This window comes from Cydia pomonella, chromosome 2 (genome assembly GCF_033807575.1).
Source record: "Cydia pomonella isolate Wapato2018A chromosome 2, ilCydPomo1, whole genome shotgun sequence".
Lineage (NCBI taxonomy): Eukaryota > Metazoa > Arthropoda > Insecta > Lepidoptera > Tortricidae > Cydia > Cydia pomonella.
In genome coordinates this window covers 30,183,148-30,200,459 of record NC_084704.1, presented here as the reverse complement: position 1 = coordinate 30,200,459, position 17,312 = coordinate 30,183,148, and the positions used below count along the sequence as shown (strand labels likewise).

Genomic DNA, 17,312 nt, shown 5'->3' with positions numbered 1-17,312 from the left:
TATAAAATCCTTCACTAATTTTTTTCTTAATTTTTTTTTATTAAAAGCACTATTTTCAAAATGATCTGCAGATACATGTTTCAATAAATGTAACTTTTCTATGGGAAGATGTATCAGGTCTTCGTTCCCAACAAATTTAACCCACTGCCTGCATCTGAAAACATACAGCCTTGGTTATGTACAGTTTATATTCCAAGTGTTTGCTAATGAGATGATCAACTGATTATTTAGCGCTAATATGCATCTATAAATCAAATCAAATATGTTAAATAATGACCATTAATGCATAGATGATAGATAATTTTCCACTGAAAATCTTCGACGAATTAATTGTGTGTCATATTGAATGCAAGTTCTCAGGAAATTTCACATATTTTATTTTATTACTTACACTGATATACAAATAAACATACAATTATCGATAGTTTTAGTACATCCCTAGTTCACAACTAAAAATAATATAAAATATCAAATTTTCGATGTGTTTAAAGCCTGCTGCACCAAAATAAGGTCAAAAGTATCTAAAGCAATACGTACCGGTCTTTATCCAAGGGAAATTTCGCCATAAAATCCCTTTTTTCGTGATTTTCTCGAGTGGCTCGCTTGCCACATATTTCACACTTAGTAAACCGTTTTCTCGGTGGCATTGTAACAAACTCGTTCTTTACTCTGATCACGGTTCACTATTTTCTATATTTTCACTAAATAATAAAGAAATTGCACGAAATACCCGAACAAAACATTGAAGCCAAACAATCAAAACAATTAGGCTGACAGTTGACTTGACAGAAACTTGACAGAATAAATAGCACTGACGTTTTATTTTTCTTCGTTGGCAAAGATTTGCGAAACAAGTTTCATACAAAACTTATTTTGTTCCTAGTTGCGTCAGCCTGCTATCAATGGCTAACTGTATTTCATCGCGTTTTTATTTATATACATAAATGCAAATCATTTGTTTCGCGACGCCTGGCATTGTAATAATGTTATCACTACTATACCTAACTAACTAACTGCTTTGGCTCAGCGATCCAAAAATAATCTTGGCCTCCGAAACGAGATAACGCCACCTGTCCCGATCCAGCGCGGTTTCCTGCCATGAATTGGCATTCAGCCGACGCAGGTCCGCCTCCACGACATCACACCAGCGGTACCTGGGGCGCCCGATCGGTAGGCGGCCGGTTGGTCGCCCCAAGTACGATTCCTTGACTGCGCGATCCTCCCCCATTCTGAGTAGGTGACCGAGCCAGCGAAGTCTGTGGGATTTAGTTACGCCGATGATATTAGGCTCAGCCACCAACTCCTCGATCTCGGCATTTTTCCGGATCTTCCAGGAGCCGTCGTCACTTCAGACAGGTCCCAGGATCTTCCTGAGCACTTTTCTTTCCGCTATCAGGAGCTGACTTTCCTCTTTTTGAGTTAGTGTCCAGGCCTCACAGCCGTACATAAGAATAGGCCGAATGACGGTTTTATAGATTCTTAATATTTTATGGAGGGCTGCACTACGTACATCGTAGTGCGTTTTGAATGCGGACTGCAATTTCCTCCTCCCGGGTGTTTATATCGGTGACTGTACATCCGAGGTAGCGGAACTTGTCAACACCTTGATAGACAGTACCCTCCACATGACTAATATTCCTACTTGTATTATATCCGTCCCATTATTGGGCACAGAGCAGGGATGATGCGAATAATCGCATCCGCAACCGCGGAACTTCGGCATCATTTTCAAAATCCGCATTCCCACAAAATCGATGCGAAGCTTAATGCGGATGCGGAACAAGTCGGTACAAGAACGTCATAGTGGCGGCGTAACCATCGATTTAATATACCATATAACACCCCTATAATGTAACAGGCACCAGTAATGGAATAGTATAGACAAATCCTGTAAAACAAGTATTTACCATCAGTTTTTAAACGCTAAACAAGAGCCAAAGAGCTGCTCGAGTTTAATTTTTCACTGATACATATTTGACATTTTGAGTTTAATTTTTCATTGATATTTTATATTTTGAAAATGAATGGCGCCATACATTCCATGACTGGAGCAAAAAAACACAGTATTAATTGGTAAATAATATTGAAGCCAATTGCAGTAGCTTTCATTAAATAGATATAATACATAACGGACTAATTGGACATTCAACTTTTAAAGCGTAAAGCGGTAGAAATTGTACAGGTGCCGGTGAAATATCAAAAACACTCATTTAATATATTGAATCGATGGGCGTAACTGCTAGGTAATTTTGGCCTATGACGGACAGCGATAAGAAGTGACGAGTTTGTGTTATTTTGACTTTCATATTGTAATGCGATTGTAGGGCGAAGGGTGAAGGCTATGAATCACTAGTTTTGTTAATCATAAATAGTAGTTGTGAATTGCGGATATTCGTTTCGAGTGAATAAAACTTATTTTAAACAACAATCATGATCGTGAAAAAGCTCAATTTATTATCGGAAGGAACTTACAACCACTGCATCAAAAAAACTACCGTTCATCAAATCTTCATCCGCAATATCCCTAGCACAGACGTCCTGTACCGTTAGGTATGGGGCATACTTCCCACGTTAGCCCAATTATGGATGATATAGGTTAAATATATTACATTAAGCTGTCCCAACATTCGTCTTTATGATTCACTTCTGTCAATTTCTGTAGAAGGACCTTTCATCATTATATCATATATATTTCATCAATATTTTCACAGCTAGCTATTATCTAGCGAGGATTCAAATTATATATCAATCTAATATTCGAAGCATTTTTTATTTATTAAGTACACATTGTAGAAACGAACAACAGCAAGCAAATTAATTACCCCTTATTCATAAAACTTAAGAAGCCTTTGTTAAATTGTGTCTCTTCCTAACGAACGATTATCATCAGCTTGTTAGATTTGACAGATGGTTATGAATAATGCCATTTTCAACGAGAGTGCCCGATATGTTGCTGTAGTGTAGGGTTATAAAAACATCTATTATGTGAACGCGTCGTAGTGGAATTCCGCTTCTAAAAGTTTCAAGATCACTAAGAAAGCATCCTCCAAAAATATTCATAAACATGTAAGCCTGAATTCTACAACTCTCCCGAAATTTGATAATAAAGTATTGTTACTTGGATATCTATCATTCTTACATATTATCGTAAACTTATAAATGATCAGACATAGAAATCCGTGGGGCACAATTGTTTGACAAGTAGGGAGTTCCTGTATCGATAAACTCAACTATCGATGCTAGTTCTATATACTAGTGATCACTCAAGGGTTTGCTTGTAAAAATATGTTTTTATTAAGAGTAAAAAAATAATTAAATAATAACTCAATGTACTCTTCTTCGTTTTTAAGACAAGACAAGACACTTTTATAATACAAGGCAAGGCAAGGGGGGGGGTGGCAAGTGATAAATTCGCGCTAGAGCGCAGACGGAAAGTTATAAGTTATCTACACTCAGCCCTAGAAGTGAGTTCCAAATAACTATAATTATAAAGATAAATATAATTGAAACCTCTTCATTATTATATGTATTTAGTAATATCAGAAAGGCGAGTTACAACGTTTCCACATATAGTATTAAGCCTTAAGTATTAAACAGAAATGTATGTATCTATCAAGAAAACTGAATAAACTGAGAACTAACCTACTGTTGTACACCCCAATAATTATTATTATTTCAGCTGCCGCACACAAATTAATTTTTAACATCAGTGCCATCTACATTGGGCGATCGTGACTACTAAATAAGAAAACTCTGCAATCGTCTGAGAACCGGTCCGAAAGCGAGCGCGATAGTTTATAAGTAAAGCACTAGATGGCAGCACGAGGCCGGTTTAGCATCACTGTTTATCGTTTCTTTGCGTACTTTCGCAGCAATCCAATTCAGTCATTATGTGAAGGGATAGATGTTTAATGGGCGATATTAATTGCCTATTACGATACACTGATGTAGATATGAAATTTTAATGGATTTTGAGTCGTTTATGTTGTAATTTGTCCCTCTCGTGTTCTTCGAGTGGCCAATATGGATCGAAACTGATAGGCGGTTTTCTGTGTAATGTAGTGTCCTTAGTAGGTGGAGTGATGATTTTATGATTATACGCAGACACAAAGCAAAGGAAGGCAATGTATGGATGTCCTTGTTATTATCCAGCAATGGACATCATTCGACTAAAACAAAAGCCTCTCATAACGTTTATCAGGTTAAATCCTTTCGCGCGGTCTTTATTCTTTCATTAAGACGAATGGCGTTGGACGGTTGGCAGTTTTTTTTTACAGGTGGCACTAGCATAGGTTGCTTCATATTCTTGTTTTTTTTTTTATGGCCTGGAAGCCGAATTCCAGAACAAAACTGAAACAGTGGAAACCTATGCTGGCGCCATTTATCGAAACCTTTGACTATGACGTACCTTTGTTGTTAGTCGGCAATGTATTTGGCCTCTGCGCTGGGGTGCGCCTCGCCGCGGGCTTGCGCGGCGACGGCGGCGGCGCAAGAGACGTGCGCGCACGCACTGCGACCGGTGAAGATGACAGCTTCGGGACGACGCCATTTTTCTTCGCTGGAAGAAGAAACGTTGAATGTCAGAGTGGCATAAGAATGAGAAGCAAAGGAGTTAAGTACTAAAACCATAGCTTCAAGATCCTATAATCTGGAATTTAATAAGATTCGGTCTATGTCCAGACTTTGAACCATGGGAGCTTGGTTAGATTGTAATTAAAAAAGTTGAATTGGTGTCATTTTGTTGTTTCAACTGTCGTTTCCATTGATTGTCTGATCGTACTTAAGTAATTTAAGTATATTATACTTATTGTCCTTATTGGCTTTATTCAATGAAGAAAAAGAATCGAAATAATTTCTTTCAATAATGAATGACGGAAATATAGAAAGTCCACAGCTTTGGGTGAGATTCTACTTAAGGCTCTGGGTCACCAGTTTACTAACTAAGCTACAGAAGACAAAGTTAAACAAGGTAATTTACACAAATTGCAGGTACACCAAATGAACGTCTAATACATTCACTGCAGGCAGGTATTATGACCTCCCTTTAAACAAACAGCGCAATCAGTCAAGCTCAGCCTAAATGCACCTCCACGAACCTTACTATACAGATACACCTACGATAGACATTGAAAGCAACACTATAAAACCTAATCTGCCGTCCTTAACACAAAAGAAGTAAGTGCGTACGAAGACCATATAGACTGAGACCGTTATAGAATAAGCAAATCGGTAATGCCTCCGTGAATGGCCCCGTACGATAATCGAACCAGTTGTAAACGTCTTTATGACATGCCATTTTGAATTTTAACAGCATATAAATAAGGTGCTCCTAAGTGAGATAACATCAACGTTTGACACACTTTTAAAGGACAACCTGAGGCATTGTCTATAGTTAATAGTTTGCGTAAGTTGTTGCAAAATTACAGGCGCAGAGCAGCTTAGCAGGAGTTTGTTATAACTGTTATAAGACACTTGGACAATCATTTGTAAGCCTTTTTGCATTGATATAAGGTCTACTAAATGTCTGGTAAGTATGTATTGTAACTAGTTTAATTGATGGTTTCTTTTATTTACACACCTGGTTACATACAGCCATGATGGATCGATTTGGATCGACGCTAATATCCGTTGCATAATTATCATCATGGGTGGCATGTGGCTTGTAATTTGCGTCCGCGGATCAGGTACATACTACATACATAAACAAATTGTATCTAATATTTAGTTTCATAACAAAATTATAATAAAAAACCTGGGGTCCTTTTTCACCATCATCATCATTATAATTGTTTCCTGACTCTGACAATTTATTGTACATTCCTCAAATGTCAAGTGCCTATTAAGTAGTCGACAGATTTTGACTGGGTCTGTTTCAGGGGTTCCGTAGTTAACTAACCCTTATAAAATAAAAAATAATAGGACTCCCATACACGAAAAGTAGGGGTGAATGTTTTTTTCGCTTTTACCCTTTAGTGTGGTGTGTCGTTGGATAGGTCTTTCAAACGAATAAGGGTGGCATTCTATGATAAACATATTTTCTTCGGAAATAATGAAAAAATTCTCTAATTTTTCAAGGAAAACTACAGAGAACCTGACGGGTTAAGCCGTTCTAGAGTTTTTTCCAAAAAACTATTTTGACGGACAGGTAACTACGGAACTCTATTCTGAGAAAGGTCTGACGTGCTCTTGGCCGGTTTATTATTATGAATCCACAAGCATATATTATGAATTCATATTTATATCCAACACATATTTGGTATTACTTAGAAATTCTGCGAGACTATGACGGTCGTGCTTTTATCACCTGTCTGTCGTCATGACCATATTTTTTTAACAAGTACTTAGGTATAAAAGTGCGAGGCATAATAGATGGATGATAAAACCAAATCTCACTTATCATCACCGCGCGATTAAAACAGACCCCAACTGTCATTATCACGCTGTTATGTACGTAGACAAGTGAGATCATCATATCCTGACTTTTTTTCGAAAATAGATACGTTACATGTCTTAAAATCAAACTCATGTCGCAACATATACCTGCCTACAAATTGTCACTAAAGCGAAACATGTGAGTAACTAAATATAGAGAGTGAAGTAAAAGTGTCGACCAGTTAGCAAGTGATAGATATCATACTAGACTAGACTTCCTGGTTAGACGGTACAGTCGCTACCAACGCGCTATGCCCTAGGGCAGGTTTGACACAGTTGTCATTGTTCTAGTATAGATACTATAGTATAGGTACTAGAGTACAGTCATCTATTTAACGATGATTGCCGAAATGGCACAATGTATCGCAACACAACATATGTTGTCACTTTGTCTGTCACTGATTTCATGACGTCTTTATCGTATGTATCATTTAGTAACATGTCAGCCGTAGGCGCAAATGAAACCGGACCGAATAAGGCACCCGGCAAATGACATCAAAAAAATCAACCCAAACTCTGTAGTTTTTTTTTGCATTAGAAAGAAGGTAAGCGATATTGACGTGTCTTTTTATTAAAAATCACTTTTGAAAAATAATTCACAGTAAATATGTAACGATTATAAATCATATACGATTTTTTACATTCTCAAACAGACATGTCAAGATAGTTTACCTTTCCTCCAATGCAAAAAAAAACTATAGTCCTATCCCGTACGGCAGAAAGCATAGAACTTAGCATAAGTATACGTACATGTTCAGCTTGCAGGTGCATAGCAAGGCGATGGTAAAACATTAAAATTAAATTATACGAGTATGTTTCGAAATGTAAAACTTTAGTACGAAAATGACTTTAGCAAACTATAATAAAATAGAATTTGCCTATTGAACCACAAACGTTTCGTTTTACGCAAGTTGTTTTGACAGTGAGTGTACCGAACATATTGACAGGTTCCGATCGAACGGCAGCCATTACCTCGCCACTTCCTACGGCTCAGGTCTTTGACTTCTGTTTCGACTTTCGATGTATACTAGCTATACTAACATATAGGTCTCGAAATATAGAGCGAAGCGATCGATGATTGAAAGAAATCTCATATAAGTTAAAGCTCATAATATACAGGAGATAAGATTTGTACATTCAAAAAGACACTGCCTGTTGTGTGTGGCATCCATAATGCACAACACCAGTGCAGTGGCATTGGCAAACAAATTTCCCCACCTATACGTTTTAGTTTGCCTACACATATGCATTACTTCGCTTCGCTATTATTACTTGTACGCAAAGTAAACAAAAATTACACCAGAGTAAAACATAGTTTTTTTTTTTAAATAACCTATTGTTACACGCTATATACCTATGCATTATATATATTTATAATTTTATAAAATGTATAAACCTAGATAAATACAAAGTCAAAATAAATGAATGGGGGAAATAATGAAAAAAATAACCACATTTGGGTTCTATTGTTACTCGATATATACCTATACATTATATTATTTATTTATTTAAATTCTATAAACTTAGATAAATAAAAAAGTCAAAATAAATGAACAGTGAAATTTATAAACCTAGATAAATACAGTCAAAATAAATGAATGGGTGAAATAGTAAAGAAAACTAACCACATTTGGGACGGTTCCACCGGTTCGTGTAAACGTTGCTCATGTGTTGTCACTAACAACGTTAAAATAGAATAGGTTTAGGAAACTTGAACCACAGAATTTCTTTAAATAAACCGTCTAGTTATTATATATTTCAGTAGACACCAGTGTATTACGAAATAGAAAAGATAATGACTGAATGGAGATACTTTTTAGGGTTCCGTAGCCAAATGGCAAAAAACGGAACCCTTATAGATTCGTCATGTCCGTCTGTCTGTCCGATTCTGTCACCGCCACTTTTTTCCGAAACTATAAGAGCTATACTGTTCAAACTTGGTAAGTAGATGTATTCTATGAACCGCATTAGGATTTTTACACAAACATAATGAAAAATCTAAAAAAAATATATGATATACATTGCCATGCAAACTTCCACCGAAAATTGGTTTGAACGAGATCTAGTAAGGAGTTTTTTTTAATAGGTACGTCATAAATGGTGCGGAACCCTTCATGGGCGAGTCCGACTCGCACTTGGCCGCTTTTTTTAACATGTACCTTACACGAAACGAACGTAATCATATATCAGCTGAGGACAGCTTAGGGCTTTGACCGAATCTCAATTAAAAACATATCCCTGCGATATATGCTAAATGTATCATACATTCCGTGGTATAATATAATAGGTAGTATCAAGCCTTTGGGACTATTTGGATATATGAAAACCCATAAGCGAATTACATCGCCATAGCTTCAATGTAGGTTCTCAATACTTACTACAAATAATAAGCTGGTTATTGCCATTATATGAAAATTTCAGCTGGTTCAGCCTTGAAACTTAATAGTACTATTTAACCTTGAATTGGAAACAAGAACGGTGCGTGTCCGAAGTTACTACAGTTCAGCGCCTCCCTTTTCGCGACCCTCCCCAATGTGTTGAGTCATCTTTTACGCAGGGGTGACTCAACTTGAGTACCTTTAATCGGAATTTTACCCGTAGCTTCCGATGTTCAAAACGTTCCGTTTTTCGGGAAACTAAGTAATATATTATGTAGTAAACTGCTGCATTTGCATTAATTATGAAATCGTTGAGTATTAAAGTAGCAAGGTTAGTGTCAAAAAAATTTTAGTGTGAGCTAAGGTTATGTATCTTTCCTGGGGACATCATAAAATAAATAGACCTTATAGGCTTATTTTCTTACCGAAACCTCACAGGCATAAACCAAGTATTATCAAGCAAATACGTCTGCGAGCGATACTACAAACCTTACAGGTACATTTAAACCTTTTTTTTTAAACCTGTACCTATGTATAGTGAAATTTTCCTAAATTGGTAACTGTATTGGAGTAAAGATGCCCGTTTTTTCGAACGTTTTAGGATATCTTCCATACAGCACTTAAATTAAACTGGCCCTTTTAGTTTCAGCAGAATTTTCGGGTAGGGTCTCCTGTTCAACAGTTAACCATGTGGACACAGTTAACCATCGCTATAATTTGCAAACGCGATGTTGCCACTTCGTGCAGCGCCGCGCGATGAATGACAGAATAGCCCCTCTCCCCCGTCCCCAGTTTGCCGCGAGCTAGCGTGCGCGCCAGTTGTGTGAAGAACGATTTTGTGTTTTTTTAATGAAGACACGTGAAAAAACAACGTGAGTACTTTTTCTCTTTACTCGTTTTAGCTTAGCATCACATAGATGCTTATATGTTCGTTGTGTAAACTAACTAAACATGTTCCATCTGGTAAAGTACTTGTGTGCGTAGTGACGCTCATTTAAAAATGAGGTTTGCGTAACGGCTTCGGGAGTGGGGTGGTCTACAATTAACCAAAACGGTACGTTCTACAGTTAACCATGGTTAACTGTGTACTAACTATGGCTAATTGTGTACCGCATGAGATTAATTGTGTACCATACCTCAATTATTTGAAAAGCTTTATTTGTTTGCTGCTTTTTTCAATTTTGATTCAATTTATTTTTTAGATGGGGCGTAGTAAGCAACCAGAACGAAAGAAAGGAGGCCATTCCGCAGATGACATGAAGAAGGCTATAGAATTAGTCCAAGCTGGAATGAGCATAAGGAAGGCTAGTAAAGAATGCAAACTTAGTTATCCGACCGTCCGCCTGTACGTGAAAAGAGCCAATGAAAATGCTGGTCAGCCAGTGCGTTTGACACCAAACTACGAAGTGAATAAAATTTTTACTTCAGAGGAGGAACAAGAGTTAGTCAAATATATTGAACTTTGTGCTTTACTGTTTTACGGCCTCACTACTAGAGATTGCCGTCGTATCGCATATCAAATGGCCAAAATTAACGACCACGATAATATACCACCAACATGGATACGTGAAAAAATGGCTGGAATAGAATGGCTGCGTGCATTTAGAAAAAGACATCCAGAAATCTCCCTAAGAAAGCCAGAGGCTTGTAGTTTAGGAAGGGCAACTGCCTTCAACAAACACAACGTTGAGTCTTTTTTCCACAATTTAAAATCTATCATGGAAAGACATCCTTGCTTTGGAGATGGTACTCTATAATTTAGACGAGACTGCCACCACTACTGTCCAGCGACCTGAAAAAGTATTAGCAAAAAACTATTTGGATCTCTTTAGCTGTCAGTGCTATATGTTTGTTGATTAATAAGTTTATAAAGGCCAATTATTATAAATATGAGGCTTATTAGTATTTTAAAACACTGATTTGAGACTGATTACGTGCCAATAATTAATAAGAAGATTATAATGAAACTAAATGGATCTCCATAGTCGTATGTCCTATTAAGCGTATAAGTTAGTTCTAATTTTATATTTAAGAAGTCAAAACTCACTCATATTGATATAATTATAATAAAAAACGCTTTTGATATCATTAATGTTTCAAAACTTTAAGTTAAATTGTTGAATTCATAAACACTTTATTTTGTTCCTAACTAACGTAAGAAGATTATGTTTTTTTGTTGATTTTGTCGAATGTACCCTTTATTTCAAAATAAAAGCCAAATATTATAACGAATGGGGTTATTATTTCAAAATAAATAATTATTCATATTGAGTGATTAACTGTGTACGCCATGGTTAATTGTAGCATACCCCCCCGGTTAATAGTGTACTAGGGGGTGGACACAGTTAGCCATTTCCCATTTTTTTTTTAAACTTGACTTTCTCAAGAACTGTTAAGTATACGAAATATTCTTAAATGCCAAATTATAGCCAGATAACTTACCTTTCGGTAAAAGTAGAAAAAAGTTGACTCTGATTGACCTATTACGCGGTGTGATGCTTTGAATATTAGGTGGTTAACTGTTGAACAGGTTACCCTACACATTTTGGTATATTTGTGTGAATATGTTTATGAAAGAACTCAGATCCCTATTCCGTCCGTACTCAGTTCTAGCGTATTCCCAGCTAGGAAGCAAGGCTGATTTTACAATCAATAACCATAATAATTATATTAAGAGGGATGTATACCACGTGATCGTCGAAAAAATCTCCATAATTTTTGAGTATGTTATTGACACAATGAAAAACAAGGTTTAAAGGTTTTTTTTTTAAAGTTTCAAAACAAAAAAAATATTTTTCAAAAAAGCGATACCTATAAACCTAGAATATATTATGCTGAAGCGATCGACATCAAAATCAAAGTGATGTGTTAAAATTTAGTTTGTGGAAACCGTTTTCTCCTGAAATGGAATATCATAGAAAAACAAGGTTTAAAGGTTTTTTTTTTAAAGTTTCAAAACAAAAAAAATATTTTTCAAAAAAGCGATACCTATAAACCTAGAATATATTATGCTGAAGCGATCGACATCAAAATCAAAGTGATGTGTTAAAATTTAGTTTGTGGAAACCGTTTTCTCCTGAAATGGAATATCATAGAAAAATTGCCGACCGGTTTGGCCTAGTTGGTAGTGACCCTGCCTACGAAGCTGATGGTCCCGGGTTCAAATCCTGGTAAGGGCACTTATTCGTGTGATGAGCATGGATATTTGTTCCTGAGTCATGGGTGTTTTCTATGTATTTAAGTATTTATAAATATTTATATATTATATATATCGTTGTCTAAGTACCCTCAACACAAGCCTTATTGAGCTTACTGTGGGATTTAGTCAATTTGTGTAATAACGTCCTATAATATTTATTATTTAATTGCAGTTATTTCATTATGATTTGAAAAGCTACACTTAATAATTTAGAGTTCTCTTGATATTAGGTTAGTATAAAGAGCACAAATAATTCTAACAAAGCGACAAACTTCAGAAGATTTGTTGCGTAAAGTAACAAAACAGGGAATGCAGATTTATTAAAGTGGTCTAAGGGATGACTCACCCTGGGCGGGCGGCTGCGGCGGGGTCGGGGGCTGGCGGGCAGGCGGGGGCGTCGGCGCTGCGACGCTGTCCCGCTTCTTGCCGTTTCCTGGAAAGAGAGAGCATGATATGAATGGGGTGCTGAGTGATGTAAGGCTGTATATCAGATATTCATACTCGTCGATTTTTCGTACGTTTTTACGGACTGTCAAAAATTACTTGCCAGATTTTACACAAGAAATAACAAGTGACGTATCTCATAACTTCATACTAACTGAAGCAAAATTTGACGCCCAATTATAATCGAATAATGACAGGTGACTTGGTTACTATATTATCTTATACTTTTCTACGAGCAATTTTTGTACATATATATTTACATATTTCGGGGATCTCGGAAACGGCTCTAACGGTTCGATGATAAATATTTGTTATATGGCGGTTAACGGGGGTGAAAAATCGATGTAGCTAGGTTTTATCTCTAGAAAAACTCGCATTTTTGAGTTTTCATATGTTTTCCGAGCAAAGCTCATCCCAGATGTTTACTATATAATAACAATACTACCATATGGATCACGAGTTTTGTGATAAGTATCATCATAGCTGAGGTGTCACATTAAGCATGGATTTTTTATGATAAAGGAAGCAGACGAGCAGACTAAGCACCTGTAATCGACATGTAGCCTTATAACTTATAATATATTAACATGTCGTCTTTAAATTTTTTACTCTTCGTAACACCAAATGTAGCGATATAGCGAAATGAAAGCCAACAGGCATATTTCTTCTCAAGTCGAATTGGCCCCTAGCCGTATAAATAACAAAACTGTACGAGTACATTTACGGTAACAATAACGCCATTTCTTTTATCGTTTTGCTGACTCGGCGAAAAGAAATTTTTAGACTTCGACATTACATTCCCAATGAATAATTGAATGTTTGTATGTAACGCCTATTATGTATTAAATAATAACACCCACATCGTGAAAGTGTAACATTACCTACAAAAAAGTATTGTATAATAGAACAAAGTTAAAAAACAGCTCGAACAAACAATTAAAAACCTTACTAGGATGGCATAACAGGTTTTCTGTGTGAATAAGTTTTTGCGTTGTGACATTGCGACATACTTAGTCAAGTATCTCAAATGTCGTGAAGAAGATATCGTGGGAAGACTAGTTGCGCAAAGATAAGACAAAAACTACATGAAAACTAAAAAGCGTTTATCTAATTGATCTTCATCTATAGCAGCATTAAGGCTTTTAGCCAACCTTCACATTGCTGCTAAGGCTTTTTTAGGGTTCCGTAGCCAAATGGCAAAAAACGGAACCCTTATAGATTCGTCATGTCCGTCTGTCTGTCCGATTCTGTCACAGCCACTTTTTTCCGAAACTATAAAAGCTATACTGTTCAAACTTGGTAAGTAGATGTATTCTATGAACCGCATTATGATGTTTACACAAAAATAGAAAAAAAACAATAAATTTTGGGGGTTCCCCATACTTAGAACTGAAACTCAAAAAATCTTTTTTCATCAAACCCATACGTGTGGGGTATCTATGGATAGGTCTTTAAAAATGATATTGAGGTTTCTAATATCATTTTTTTCTAAACTGAATAGTTTGCGCGAGAGACACTTCCAAAGTGGTAAAAAGTGTGTCCCCCCCCCCCCCCCGTAACTTCTAAAATACCAGAATGAAAAATCTAAAAAAAATATATGATATACATTGCCATGCAAACTTCCACCGAAAATTGGTTTGAACGAGATCAGAGTAAGTAGTTTTTTTTTTTCATCAAACCCATACGTGTGGGGTATCTAAGGATAGGTCTTCAAAAATAATATTTAGGTTTCTAATATCATTTTTTTCTAAACTGAATAGTTTGCGCGTGAGACACTTCCAAAGTGAAAAAAAGTGTGTCCCCCCCCCCCTGTAACTTCTAAAATAACGGAATGAAAAATCTAAAAAAAATATATGATATACATTACCATGCAAACTTCAAACGAAAATTGGTTTGAACCAGATCTAGTAAGTAGTTTTTTTAATACGTCATAAATGGTACGGAACCCTTCATGGGCGAGTCCGACTCGCACTTGGCCGCTTTTTTATTCTTGATATTTTCTTTTATGAGTCCATTTTCACTCAGATCTTTTTTCATTATATTCAGTCATTTCCTGATTATTAGGATTTCAACAGTATTTACTTGCTATTGCTAGTCAAATAACACACTCACACAAACCACGTGCCCTGCCGGGATTAGAAACTGTAGGGCTTCAAAGCAGGCTTGTGGCCACAATATATTAGTATGATTATGTTATAACATTATTGTCTTTCACATGTTTATAAATCTACGTTGTTATGGTGATGTGATCTTTATGATTAATAACATAGTATTGGCTCAATAAACAATTTTGATATTTACAAATAAATCAAGTTATGTAACCGCTTAGTCATTAAATTGACATTCTGACTCTTGCTAGTCCAAATTCTGACTTAAATAAAGCGCTGGTGGCCTGGCGGTAAGAGCGTGCGACTTGCAATCCGGAGGTCGCGGGTTCAAACCCCGGCTCGTACCAATGAGTTTTTAGGAACTTATGTACGAAATATCATTTGATATTTACCAGTCGCTTTTCGGTGAAGGAAAACATCGTGTGGAAATCGGACTAATCCCCACAAGGCCTAGTTTACCCTCTTGGTTGGAAGGTTAGATGGCAGTCGCTATCATAAAAACTAGTGTCTACGCCAAATCTTGGGATTAGTTGTCAAGCGGGCCCCAGGCTCCCATGAGGCGTGGCAATATGCCTGGACAACGCGGGGAAGAAGAGGAGAGAAATTCTAACTTTTCATTATTCAAGTACTTATAAGGAAACAATCCAAAATGTTATAATGAGCCGCAAAATTGAGTAGTTGATGATAGTTCACCTCAATCTAATTCATAAATATTCTAATAGTTCACTGACATAAATTAGTTCATTGTTCTCGACTTTAACAGAAAGGTCACCGTATGAAGTGTGGTTAACCTCCAGAATCAAAGCGTTGTCCATAATTAGAAGCCTAATAATAAATTCGGTTAATAATTCACATGGACATTCACTTGAACTATGATTGCTCAGTGACTGAACTATATTGTTTTCTAACAGGCGGTCGTAAAGCGTTCTTCATTCATTGCTTTTTCATTTTATTATAGCTACTGTATTTCCATTCACACCCATATAAGGTGTCAATTTGTCAATTATAAACACTGTAGAACGTTTTCATGTATGTTTCAGCACGACATGTAGAAATAATGCCAAATTGACTGAATGGTATCATACAAGTGACATACTCGTAGTAAATTTAAAAAAATAATTATTATATTTGCATCTCAAATTTCATAATGAATGACACTAAAACAAAGTTAAAGCGTCTTACAACATGAAATACAAATAAGTATCAAAAAAATAAACGCATTTTACCTATTATTTATATTACGATATATATAATGTTACCTATTCATAACTAACCGTTTTATTTCATCGTCCACAAAACGAAAACCACAATCTCTCGTATCTCTACGCTAAAATTAGTTTTTTCCTTAAAAGAATAAAGTTGGTTTCGTAGTGCCACAAAAAAAACAATAAGATTAATAAGATAAGAAAGTAGCCGATAAATCGCGATCTTTTTAGTAAAATCCAGCTGAAAACAAAAAGAACATATCTACGGACCACTTTGCCCTGCCTCGAAGGTATATAAGTCATTTCAGTTAAAACTTGTCAGTTTAAGGTCGAGAGTCGAGAGGTCTTTCAACCCGCTTGCGGTACCTAGCAGACTAACGTTTCCACGGAAAACTAGTCTTTCACCGAATTTCGTACTTAAGGCGGCTTTCTTGTATTGAATTTGATTAAGATCATAAAAGGCTTGGAATGACGAGGAGTTTTTGTGTTTGGTACTTATCCACCTCAATCTTATAAAACTAGCGAAAAAAGCTGTAGTTTTTGAACATGAAAACGTATGACGCATTTTATGAGAATCCTTAGTAAGCTAGCAATTTTTTCAGGTCTAATAAGGAAAAGAGTCCATTAATATTATCAAAGATTAGAATCATTTTCTCATTCTACTTTAAATTATTACCACAAGGTTTTAAAAACAATTATATAAAAGTAATTTTATTGCAGAACGGAAAAGCGGTGCCTGAGTGTACCTGAATATAATATATCAGATATAACAATCCACTAATTCTGTGTAATCATCTGTGGTTTTAGTCTCACCTTGAAGGATGTTTTTCGTTTCCACGGACAATAAAAGTTAAATTGTGCTTACTTCACAATATTCTGTGTAAACATCAAAATATCGTAAACAGTTTTATTTTATCTTTCTACATGAACTGGTAATGATAACAATTTCACTGTCATGGTCAGAATAACGTTGAAATTAGAACTATACGCTAGAAAACGTCACAAATCGTAACAATCGAATTTATATTGACTTTTTATGAAAATAGCAGGAGAATGTTAAATATACCTCACCGTAGTGTCAAATAGTCATAGATCAATCTTGTTTATTTGTTAACGCTTTTAAGAGGGAAGTATACTACTTGATCGTCCATAGAAAAAGAGCAAACGTTTTTCCATTCTGAATATTTTCCATTCTCCATGATTTTCTAGTAGAGAGTAGAGACACAATGAAAAACTAGGTTTATAGGTTTTACTTTTTTTCCAAATTCGCAAACAATTTTTTTTTTAAAGTGAAACTTAAAAACCTAAAATATATTATATGCTGAAATAATCGACATCAAAATCAAAGTGATTTGTTCAGATTTAGTTAGCGGAAAACGTTTTCTCCCGAAATGGAATTTCATAGAAAAATTACCGTTATTTTGTGTGATTTGAAAAGCTACTCGTATTCTTCCCTTTTAAAAGAAGAGTATCTTATTTCTTCGCCCTGCTTTTGAAATAATACACGTTCAGAAACAAACTGAAATGTAATAGCTAAAGTGAGACA

At 35.8% G+C, this 17,312-nt stretch overlaps 1 protein-coding gene and 1 long non-coding RNA gene across 2 annotated transcripts in view; one reads left to right on the top strand and one right to left on the bottom strand.

The window, feature by feature from the left end:
- The window catches only part of LOC133515320 (microtubule-associated protein futsch), a 151,859-nt gene that overhangs the window by 69,504 nt on the left and 65,043 nt on the right, over positions 1 to 17,312 (bottom strand). Inside the window, exons 4-5 of the mRNA XM_061847781.1 lie at positions 12,356 to 12,442; positions 4,409 to 4,558 (exon numbers count right to left, since the gene is read on the bottom strand). Of these exons, the coding sequence (XP_061703765.1) occupies positions 4,409 to 4,558; positions 12,356 to 12,442 (237 nt within the window). The remainder of the gene's footprint in view (positions 1 to 4,408; positions 4,559 to 12,355; positions 12,443 to 17,312) is intronic.
- Positions 9,632 to 11,030, top strand: LOC133515605 (uncharacterized). The gene is made up of 2 exons (XR_009799054.1): positions 9,632 to 9,682; positions 10,013 to 11,030. It is a non-coding gene; the product is annotated as an uncharacterized LOC133515605 (long non-coding RNA).